General features: G+C 41.0%; 1 protein-coding gene across 1 annotated transcript; it reads left to right on the forward strand.

The window, feature by feature from the left end:
• Nucleotides 1-2,968, forward strand: ociad2 (OCIA domain containing 2). The gene is given in 7 exon segments (XM_035653773.1): nt 1-241; nt 328-412; nt 1,527-1,580; nt 1,686-1,733; nt 1,975-2,131; nt 2,567-2,641; nt 2,881-2,968. Coding segments are annotated over 6 exon segments (510 nt in total). The 5' UTR covers nt 1-148; the 3' UTR covers nt 2,640-2,641; nt 2,881-2,968.
• Nucleotides 2,969-12,009: the final 9,041 nt, after the last annotated feature.

Genomic DNA, 12,009 nt, shown 5'->3' on the forward strand with positions numbered 1-12,009 from the left:
CTGTTTTTCAAGAGGGTGGAGTTAAACATAGCCCAGGGAGGAGCAATTACAACCAGAGACATATCAGGCACTGAGAGAGGGGAAGTATATATGCTTCAGAAAGTTACGCTGTTCAGGACTAGGGTATATAGCTGAAATCTCCTCCATCATGAGTTCTGAAACAACTGGACAGACTATAGTAGTGAAGACAGAGGAAGCAGCTGCTGCTCCTGCTCCAGCTGCAGTGAAAGGGGAGTGGAAGGTGAGAGGCAACAAGTAATGTAACCTGGATGATGTGGGCTGCCATAGTGCAGATATGATACTTAACCTGTCCTGTGTGTCCTTAAGTGCCCCCTGGGTGATCGTCATATCCACAGAGATGACCTGAGAAAGGTTTGGAAAGAGTGCCAGGAGGAGAGCTTCTGGCACAGAGGTACTGGCTGCTAGGCATTCAACAGACACACATGTACTTTTTACTAATTTTATCATTGTAGAAAACAGACAATGCCAACAAATCAGTGAAATGACTCGTGGTGTGAGACCCCTCTGTACGGTTGGCTTGGGTAGATTCTTACTTGTGTATTGCACAGGTCTTTTGTAGTAAAGGCGGTGGGGCAGGGCTCATCCATCAATGCCCTGTTCACTTTTCGTGTTTACATTCTTCTCTGTTTAATCCTATCTGACCTAAAAAAACACCCTCATACGTGGACACAGTTATGTAAGAAAGTTTAATTGTTACTGCCATGTTATAATCACACCACTATCTTATTCACGCTTACAGTTAGTTATTATTATTTTTTTCATCCTTTTTAGTGAATTATTATTTTATTTGACTGCGTTCTTGTTTGAAGGTACTCTAAAAAAATGATCTGCTCCAACAGGTATAACAAAACTAACAAGAGATTTGAGGATATGTCAGTTATGCACACCCACACAGCTCTAATGCCACTGTCAGACCGAAATTGCTATAGCTAGGTGAGCGATACTGAAACGCCGCGGTGAACAGCACACAAGACAGAAAATATTGTGGTCACGGTTGAAAGCTGCTTCCTTTAGCTTGGCCGACTAGCTACGGTCAAGATGCTGCAAACTGAGAATGAGCCATGTTTCATATGTCAACACTTTATTGTCTTTAACCTCCCTGTCCTTCCACACACTGTCAGCCACGCAGCTGCTGCTTGACCATGTGGTTATATAAGTATGAAACGGCAACAATCAGTACTTCCTGTGTTAGAAGTCAGTCACGTCCTTTCTCTCAAATTAGGCAGAAGAATTGTTGAGTCTTACTACTGCACAGGATAAAGTTCAGTAAGATCAAAGGCAAGGCATCCATGTCAGGAAGTGATTGAGTCGTGCCCATGGAGAGTGTTTAATCAGTAAAGAAAAATCACCTTTGTACGTCTGCCATTAGGTTTGCAGGGAAAGTGCATTATGTAATACTTGAAACTTGATTCTGATTCTTCTACAGTACGTCTCCATATGGTTCTTAATATATGGCATTGGTCAGACCATCGTCTTACTCAACCTTGTGTTATTTCTTCATTTAGCTCTTCCCTTATCCCTGGGTAGCATGGCTGTCACTGGTGGTCTCATCTACAACGGTAAAGCACTGACATTCAAACCCTCTTCTTCCATCATGACACATGTGAAGCAGTCATTTTTGTAATCATGGTATTTGGTTTAAAGTTGAGTTCATTTCCATGCAGGCATCTGGAAATCATCAAAGCGATTTGGTCCCTTTCCAAAACTAGCAGGTAAGTACCTCACAGCCATCTAGTTATCTAGTTCCATGATATTAGAGAGAAGGCAGACATCTCTGTGGCTAATATCTCTAAAACTCTACAACTCACACCAAAACGAATAGATGGATAAAAAAGCACAGGAAACAGGAAAAAATATTTTTGATTTTGGGGTAAACTGTCCCTCTGTGTAGCAACTCTTTAAACAATCTCTCATTAATCACTGGTGCCTAACTGTGAAGTTTTTTTTCTTCAGTTGCCGGGATCCTTGGTTTTGCAGTGGGGAAAGCATCTTATGCCAGAACTTGTAAAAGCAAGTTTAAGGAGCTTGGCCTTGGGGATGGACCAGGATTTGGACCCTGATCTGAAAGAGGTCGCTTTGGACCTTTTAAGAACTCTGGTCATGGACACAGGTGGGGAACACATCAAACTCAAATCTTTCACAGTCTTGTTTTAATTAGGATCAAAGATTCTTATTATCATTTTGTCATGGCAGAGGCTTACCTTCTAGACATGACGCTGTGTGAAATAATAACAGTTTCTAATGTGCACAGATGTTAGGAGTAGGGACGTTAATCTGAAAAAGATATGACTTTAGAATAACATTCTTAGTAAAGCTTTCCTTTTTAGTGACATTTGACAAGATAAATTACCTTCAGATAAAACCAAAAACACTACTAATTATTCCATACTGTACGTCTGCTGACCACCAATATTACACCAGCCGGTAAACATATATTTGATTTGTGCTGCAACACTTCTGTTGATTATATTATTATTAGATTATACTATAAATAATGATACATTTCTGCCTCTACAAGTCACTGACCAGAATTTTATCCAAACAGATCCTGCCACCATGTGTGTGAAGAATGCCAGAAAAAAGCTCAAGCTGCACCTGCAGAAGAAGTGAAAAGCTAGAGGTAAATGGATCATAGGTTGACAGAGCTATTAGAAACATATATAGTGCCCAACTCTGAAGCTATTACTGCACAGTAAGCTACTCGCAAACATCACAAATAACAAATCACAAATGAAATATTGCAGTCTGTAAGTATTTTGGTGTTTGTGCCTTTTTCCAGTGAATAGCTTTGTACAAACACACATACTCATGTCAAAATAACCTGAATTCACTCTTTATGTATTCCATTTTATATTTCAGCCTCCTCGGAAACACTGACTGTCAGCATGAATCTGTCATTTGCAATTTTCCTATTTTCTTAATAAATATCAAAAATAAAACAAAAAATATAATTTGTCTGAAGTATATTTTAATCTGTGCATCACATTCATTCAGGGGAAACCATGCACAGATTTGCCACTAGGGGGAGCTACTGTCCTTTCAGTCAGATCATTTGCAATTTATTTCCATTTTTATCTGATTAAGTTCCACTTTATTTGCAAGAGTTCAAAGGGAGCGCAACAACAAGATAAAGCACGAGTTTCAGCTGCAATACACTTTTGGATATGAGGTAATTATTAATTACAATGTTGTGTTTTTTTAAGATTATTTACCAGTGAGCAATTCCAGCCATTTTAAGGAATCAGCAAACAGACACTCAACAACATACAGAACATAAAAAGAACCAACATACACATTTTAGGAAATGTTATTGCCTGGTTTATTTGGTTTAATTATCATCCCATATTTGCTTGTCTTGAGTAAAGAAAAAAAATCAGCATATTCAACAGAAATCTGACATTTTATGTGCAACTAATAACTACATTACATTGTTACATACATTGACTACAGTATTTTCCCTGTTTAACCAAGTTCACCATTTGTTTGGGGACAGGTGTCTCAGCAGAAGGTCTCAGCAGAGTGGCAGCTGTTTGAGTGTTGGAAACAAGTCTTTTTTTAAGTGTCTAAACATCCAACTTCCAAAAATTAAGAAGCTTTATTTAAGAACGCTGTGACTCTTAATCTGTTATTTGGCAAAAGTGTTTTACTTAGAGCTATGTGAATCTGAGGGTCTTCCATTTAACATAAGAGATGTAACAGAGGTCAGTGAAGTGACCATTGGGAACTTCGTTCTCTCAATCTTGTTACCAATATCTTGTTAATAAGACTTGACTAATTTAGAACTGTGCCAGAAAATCCAGCCCTGTTTATTTATTTATGGTTTATTTGATAGGGATGGATACAGTATACAACATAGACAGGCTGGAAACAGCCATCCTGTGCAAGAGTGCTAATTCTCAACACCCATCCCTAGAAGGGCTTTTATGAAAGTAAGAGCCCTGTCTAGTAATATAATATAGGCAACTATGCTGAATGCAGCAGAAACAACTAATAACACTGCAACTGACACTTTGCCACAGTCTATATTTAAATCAATGTAATTTAAAATCTTGAAGAGATAGAACTATCATTTGATGCCAGCAGAGAGCTGAGTTGTTAGAATTTTTTTTTTTTAAATAATTACACTTATATTGTACTGATGTATTATAGGAAAAAAGCATCTGTAACTGTGTATTAGCACATTATATAACAGTGTAACATACCTACAATGACATTTAATTATATGATACGGATGATATATATATTAATTATAAATGCTAAATAGAGGTTAAAAGTGTTGCCATGAGTTCTAAATAGTGTTTAATTATCTCAATATAGTAAAGTCAAGACATTTGTTTTTCTTTTCTTTTTAACTATTGAATGTTGCTGTGGTGCTATTTTCTTTTACTTCAACAAAAGCTCTTATTTGTGCCATGTGTTGTGTACCTACACACCATACTGATGTAGCTTCATCCAAAGGTAGCTCTGGCCCATATGTGTCACTGCAGCTCGCCTCTTCAGAGTACCCGCCCTGCAAATGTCGGTGTACGCCGGCTGTCACACACAGTGTACCCATGTGAACGTCATCCTCAAGACGTCATCCAATCAACAGGTCGTTTCCTCACGATTGCCACGTATTTGGTGAAATAGAAAGCTGTATTTCATGTGGGCGTACACCATCGTAGCCAATCCCGATCGAGGAGGCGGGACAAAGAGGCTAGCGACTGCTCTGACAGGGGAGCTCTCCCAACACCGAAACAGAGCGAGAGAAAAGAAAAAAAAAAAATCACACCACTACGCAAATCCTTCCAATGGAGGAGGGCCAGGACGGTGGAGCTTGTTCGGCAAATGAAAAGGACGTCTGCAAGCTAGCTACCTAGCTCAAGTAGAGGGAGAGGAAACAAAAGTTGTGAGTAATGTCAGCTTAACTAATATTGAAGTAAGTGAGGACGCGGCGGTTGCTGTCTGGTGCAGTTAACGTTGCCTCACGTCAAGTTCCGTGATTAACTTTGCCTTTGAGGTTAGGGTTAGCTTTCCAACTGTGGGATCACAATTGGCAGCCGTAACTTAACGCTAGCATGCTAAAGAAGGAGTTTGGCTCCTCTGCTGGTGTGAGTTCATCGCCCAGCTACGGCACGAATTCCTGTTGTCACTAGTTTTATCGTTTCCGAATAGCTAGGCGAGCTGTTAACATTGCTATCACACCAGTGTGTTGAACGTTAACTTAAAGCTAGTTGACAAGTGGCTGCTCTGCTGATGCTAACTAGCCTCCACATTAGCAGTCCCCTTAATACAGTATCAACACCAGGCTAGTTGCTAACTAAAAGCTACCATGAACGCTGCCTTACTGTGTGCTGCCCAATTTAAACCTAACGTTAGCCACTTATTGTTTTGTTCTTTGGGCAAAGCTTTGTCTTTGTAGTAAAAACTATTTGTGTCAGGCAACAAAATTGTCTGGTGTGTTAACCCGCAGTATCAAAATAAACACGCACACACAGTTAACTCAGTGAACCTCGTGTTTCTTTATTTTTAAATGCAGTAGATTCATCAGGGACACAAAACAGGGGAAGAAAGCTGCGTTATTTCGCTGATATCTAAGAGAGTACCTTTGTTTGTGTGAGGCCACTCTCTGAAAGACGGTTGTTTGAAGGGGCCGTAACTTGCCCTGGCATGGTGGCGCTTATGCATTGGCACAACACTGAGAGAACTGTCAGCTTTGCATCTAACATTCCTCTGAGGACTTCATCCTCCTTGTTCAGAGTCCATCTGACACACAATGAGGCATTTGTTCGTTTGCTGTAGAGACACAAGCAGTGGCACTTGGAAACAGACAGACAGGAATCTGGTCAGTCTGCTGTGTGGTTGGAGGTGGAGATGGCCAAACTATTTCAGTCGGAGGCACAGTGACAGAAGAAAAGTCATTTTGTGTTCCACATGAGGGTGAACTATGCTCTGAGTAATGAGAACTCGGCTGCGCATGTTTTGAATGTAAAGGTTTAAAGGTTAGTCGTATTAACAGAAGGTGAAACTGAATGTATTTTTTGCTCGTAGTGGTGCTTGAGATGGCTACTGCGGTGGCACTGCTATGAAGTGGCACACATAGTTGATGCATTCGTACACTTGGCTGTACAGATGTGTATTCTGTTGTACATGCACACATGAGAAGGAATCCCCTAGACTGCAGATAGCTATCCATCTGTGATTATCCGGGGCAGATGTCCAGTGAATTAGTGTGTTTGGTTTCATCGGGTAAAACATTAATGGCATTGAAGAGTATGGGGAGGAAATACCAAGCTCTGTAAAATGCCCCCACAGTGGCCCCTCACTAAGCTGCCCCCCTGCGAGGATTAACTGTTAACTCAGCATTTCAGTGGTGACTACAAAAATATTATGCAATATACAAAAATAACTTGATTCCTAATTTGGATTTTTATCCAACAATCACCCAAAACGTTGTTGTTTTTTTTTGCTCTTTTGGTATGTTTGAACTCTGTAGCAGTGATCAGTTGCTGCACAGTTTTTGGGTGTCATATTACCAGCAGCTTGCATACTGGATACATTGCATGCATACAGCTTTTTGTCATCCAACTTGCTTTTTTTTTTTTAAATTGTTCCTATCCCTAACCTTTACCTTATTTCTACTGACTACCATGTTGTCGTCTGGTGAAAGCAAACATAAAGTCCCCCTCTGAATGGGCTTGAAACTGTCAAATGCTCAGATACTTTGCATGGTTCAGCACCTGCCTCTATGTCCCTCGACCTCTCAGTGGTAAACCTGGTGCTTTATGAGCAGCGCCTATAGGACATCCTGTTTGGCCCTTTACAAAACTATCTGTGCTCTCCATGTCATATAATATGAGCTCTCTTTAATTGCCTACTTTACTGTAGATGAACTCTTATCTAAACCTAGACTGACCAGTTGGATCCAGGCGTGTGCGCGTTTGCATTTGCACATGGCTAAATTATTAACTTGACAGCTGAACAAATAATGCTTTGTGGGATTGCACATAAATTTCCCTGAAAACATTGCTCTTCAATTCAGTACTGTCCCCAACCAATTCCTCTGAATGCTCGCAGCACATATGGTGTCATTGCCGTGCACTGAGCATTGAACCTCTGTATCTCTAGTCAGATTGAATATGGTGCTGTGCCCTTTTGTTCTGTTTGTGGGAAATTCACACACCACAATGAACTCTTCCTGTGAAACAGTGAAGATAAGAATATTCATGAGTAGATAAATAGTTGTGATAGTGGTGATGTCCCAAAATGGTTGATAAAACAAAATAAAAGATATTGGGTTACTTTTCTAATGTGTCGTAGCCTGCACAAGAACAAAATGATTAGTTTTCAAACAGATTTTTTGGTGTTTCTGTGTACTTAATGATGGTTCTGTAGTGTTTTTGGAAATCAACAGTTGGTCACCATCTTGCTGACCTTCCTAAAGCGAACTCCCAACGGTCTCACAGTGCAGTGTACATTAAAGCACAATGCACTGATCTGATTTACGCGTTCAGCATTCTTTTCATTGATTGCACTGAAAGTCTCGGTGTAATGTAGCACACAATAAGGACTGAGTCTAGCTAGAAATAACCTATAATTGAGCCCTGCTGAGGAAGATTATCCTTGGCTTTGGGAGAGAGGGTTTGGAGCATAATTGATGTTTGGGTCTGCCTTCGCCAAAGAAACCACCCTGTCTTTGCCCTCAAGGCAGCCTCAGCGGAGTTGCCAGTGTTACAGCCATGTTCAGATCCATTGACGGTGCATCAGTGCTTCATGTTTTCTGGCTATACATGTCATCCAGAGCAACGTAAAGATAAGAAGAATATCTGCTGAAACATGCAAATGCTGTTTGTTTATGCACTTCCCTACCCAGTCGGAAGAAGCCAGTGATGTTTCCGCTCAAGAGGTAGTGATTACGACAGGGCCAGGCCTGTCATTTAGTGTTTGAGGGAGCCAGATATAGGCTATTCCTCCTTTGTCCAATTCACTGTAGCACACTGCCTGTTTCTGAATATGAGCTCGCCCAAATTCTTCAAGACAAGTACAGCCAATACATCGCCTTAGACACTCTGGAGTTTGTTTTAAAATGTTGATGTTGGTGGTTCAGCTGTGATTCATTTAGAAGGTGAACTTGAAGGAAACACAAAACTGCAGCGGACTACTGGAAGTTGATATGTGGCAGAGAGCTGAAGGGAACACAGTGAAATGAGACAGGGCCATCTTGCCGTTGTCAGGGTCATCTCTTATTTCCTGGACGGACTATCAGCCTCCTGTTTGCAGCATCTTTGCTGCGTGCTGGAGTCAGACAGTTGCAGGGCGGTTTTAGATGAAGTCAGGTTAACCATTGATCAGATCAGTTCTGCTCTGCTGACCTTTAGCTCTTTTCACGTGTTACAGTTACACCAAAATGTGTAGCCAGATCTGGACAAGCAGCGATAAGTTGGAAGAATTAGCGTGCTATGTTGACACCAGCAGAGAATTGCATGTGTTTGAGAGCTTAAATATAGAGCAGGAGCTTAGTCTGTGGCTGTATGTGCTACAGCATTCAGGATGTTCACAGGGTTTGGCTTACCCTTTTTCTGTGGTCACACTTTTTTCGTTTTTTGGAGTCGCTGAGTTGGAACAGGAAGTCAGATGTATTATTCACAGGTCTGTCAGCATGCGAAGTGAGTGATTGCATCTGAGAATTTTTTTTTTTTGCTATGTTTGTGGTGAGTGGGATAAAAGCTACGTGTGATGGTATGTCGCTGTGACATGACTTTTGGGCCGTCAAAGGTTTGGTTTGGTTTGGTTTTGTTTTGACTTGATCTCTGCTTCGAACTGTTCTCACCATCTGTCCACAGTGCTAGAGTGGAAGTTCTCACACCTCAACTTCTCTGTCTGGCTGCTGTGTGACTCAGTGGCTTGTTGTTCCTTCCTTTACTTGACTAGAGTTTGATAATGATTATACTTTTGTCACTTTATTTCTGCTAGTCTGAGGTCACCGGATCATGTATGTAGTGTACACTACCCTTTTTGCCTTTAAAAAAAGTTACAAGTTAGGAATATGCCACATTGTGCCTCGAGACAGACGGTTACAATGATTGCATGACTGCTTATGAGATTACCTGACCATAAAAGGATCCCTTTCAGCCACTGTGATGATAAACTGGAAGGAAAGTACAGTTTTGGAGGCTCTGATCACTTATGTAACTGCCTCTTGGATGTAGTGTGTAATCTTCAGATTATTACTCTGCTCAGGAGGAGGTTTTAATCCTGTCCCAGCAGAGAGCAAACCAGGTTGAAGCCAACATTAGGTTGACCTGTGACTTTTCTGTGACCAAGACTTTACTGTCCAACAGCACTCCACCTTTTCAGCCCTGTTGTAATACAGTTAGTTGTTCTGTGTCAAAGCAAATTATCACTGGACTAAACTTAAATAAATCGAATAGAATCGTATCTCTTGATGTGACTGAACAAAAAGCCTGTGAAATGTTATTTCCTATGTTGACAACAAAGTTCCAAGAAATAAGCGTTGAAAGAATTACTCACATGGCTGCTGATTATATTAGTGTTGATTTTGTAGTAGTTAATTTTTTGTTGTGACCGGTTGAAGGTTAATTGGATCTACCTGAAATGTTCTGATTGAAAGAGGATATTTTGTACTTAGCAGTGGCAGTGGTTGGTGTGTCTCTCATCAGTGTGCTGCTTTGTAGTTAAAGACATTACTTCTGTGCTCTGTTTCAGATTCTTGTGCAGTGAACTTGTGGACCCTCCTTTCTCTTTCCAGTTCGAGCCCCTGCTCTATGGCCTTAAGGTACGTCACACGGGTTAAGTGGGTGGTGTTCCACTGAGTGGTGTGGTTTAGGTTTAACAGAAACCGTAAGCTAAGTAGTGTGGGAATGAACAGGGTGTTGGAGTAATCTCTTTGTTTTGCTTTTTTGCGAAATTCTGAAAGTAGCAGTAGAATAAAAAGTGTTTTCTAGCTTGGCAATTATTCTCTCTCTTAGCTTGGACAACTTCACTTTTTTATTTTGTCAGTAAATGTTGTCCATGTGCTGTCATAAGGTGAATAGTGCCTCATTCTACTCTGTCTGCAGTTATACAGTATTTCCATATAGGCAATAGTCATTTTTCCATTTACAGGTACTACTTGTATGTTTGTCATCAGAGCTACAATATGACAGAAATTGTTAGTTTTTTCAGTTAAAAAACAAACCAATGAATAAGAAATGTGAAAAAACAATGTGACAATCAGAGGACAAAATGAACATCTGATGCCCCAGCATTCAGTAGTTAACTTCCCACACAGTGCACAGAGCGAAGCTTTATTCAGAAGGAAGAAGTGGATTGTGTTCATCATATTAAAGTAGCATGCATGTCATCATTTATTAATAAAAGTAAAAATTAAACAAAAAACAAGAAGCAGAATGCCTCATGTTTATTAGCATCACGTTGTCATGTTTTTCCAAAATGTGACTTTACCACAGTTTGAAAAAGTAGCAGCCAGATGGAGCTGATGGCGACTGGTGTTTGAGGAACCTTCTTACAAATCAGTGTATGCACTGACCTACAGAACGTATGTAGAGTGAGTCGAGCTTAAGCTACTTTATATTGAGTTTTTAGTTCTCAGTGTTGTTCTACACAGTGTGAGCCCATGTTCAATGTTTCGGGCTGGTGTTGGGTGTGTGAGGCACATAATCAGCAGAGCTGAATTGCACTGCCGTGCCGTGTTCATCTTAACGCTGTTTTTGCATATTGTTGCAGCCTCTGGCAGACAGGCGTCATCTCAGAATGGTAATTGGTTAGGACAGAAAAGAGTTTAATTTTGATGGCCTGGTCAGGTCACATTCTCGCATTCTTCAGCAGTGACAACCAAGTTCTCTGTGGGTTGCCTCACGACTGTCAATCAGGACTGTGCAGAACCAGCTTGATCTCTTTGTCTTGAGTCTGAATGTTGAACATTGCGTTTCTTGTTCCTGTTTGCAGATCAAGGACGATGCATACAAACTTAACTACTAGGTTTTCAGACCTGAAAAGTCAAAGTAAATGGACAAAGTAGCAATGTGCAGTAATCAAACTGAGGCAGAGGCTTTATTGTAAGGAAAAATGTGTCCTCATACAGCTGGGCTCTGAATGAACCATTACTGAACATCAACTGTTGTTGTTAGTCACAGTTTGTTCCTTGACACCCTGTTTGAAGAAAAATACCCCAGTGATATATGCAGATGAATGCATGTCTTTCAAGAGGTGTGTTTATTGTGTTAAACCAGGGCAGTCCCATACACACCTGAGCAAAAATGTCATTTTATGGCTTCATAACTTCAGGTTACACTTGAAGGCCCTGCACAGCAAGGCATGTTTGTGGCCTCGACAGTGTGGTTGCTGTTTACACCATTAGAGGGCAGTGCAACGTTGTTTTGATATTCAGCTTACCTGTCATGGACCTTGAAGTGTTTACTGACATCAAGTGGTGGAGTAGTGGTTCAGATGTATGCATACCCAGAGCAAGCAACATGACTGTTACACTGACCAGCCCCCCAGCTGACTGCAAAACAGACTGAGTTCTGGGCCCCAGCCCACTAGTTTTCCTGTTTTCTTCTGCTTGAAAGCAGAACAAGGCAGGGGCGGGTGGGACCCAGAATGGGATAGGAACGCAGCACATTGTTCCTAGAGCTTCCTCTTCCACATTCCTGGGCTGATTGGGATCTGGTTCTCCTGTGCAGGAGTATTGTTCTAACTCAACAGCACCACAGACCTGGCCCCAGCAAACCACAGCTGCCTGCACTGACCATTGTGGTGCTCAGGCTGGGTGATGGCTATCTTTGTCTCATCTCTCTCTCTCTCTCTAAATGACTCATTTAGTGATTCTTACCAGGATCTGCTGCCTCAGCTTCTCTACATCTTTGCTTCGGCCTCAGTCTTGCACTAGCCCAACAAATTCCTGTCCTTGCAACTTGAAGCACATTTTCTCTGGTGCGTGATGGATATAATGAATTTTTTGTCTTGACCAGTTCTTGAAGTCTTGAA

The sequence above is a fragment of the Morone saxatilis genome, unplaced genomic scaffold (assembly GCF_004916995.1).
Source record: "Morone saxatilis isolate NCDOM2014 unplaced genomic scaffold, NCSU_SB_2.0 Contig12, whole genome shotgun sequence".
Classification (NCBI taxonomy): domain Eukaryota; kingdom Metazoa; phylum Chordata; class Actinopteri; family Moronidae; genus Morone; species Morone saxatilis.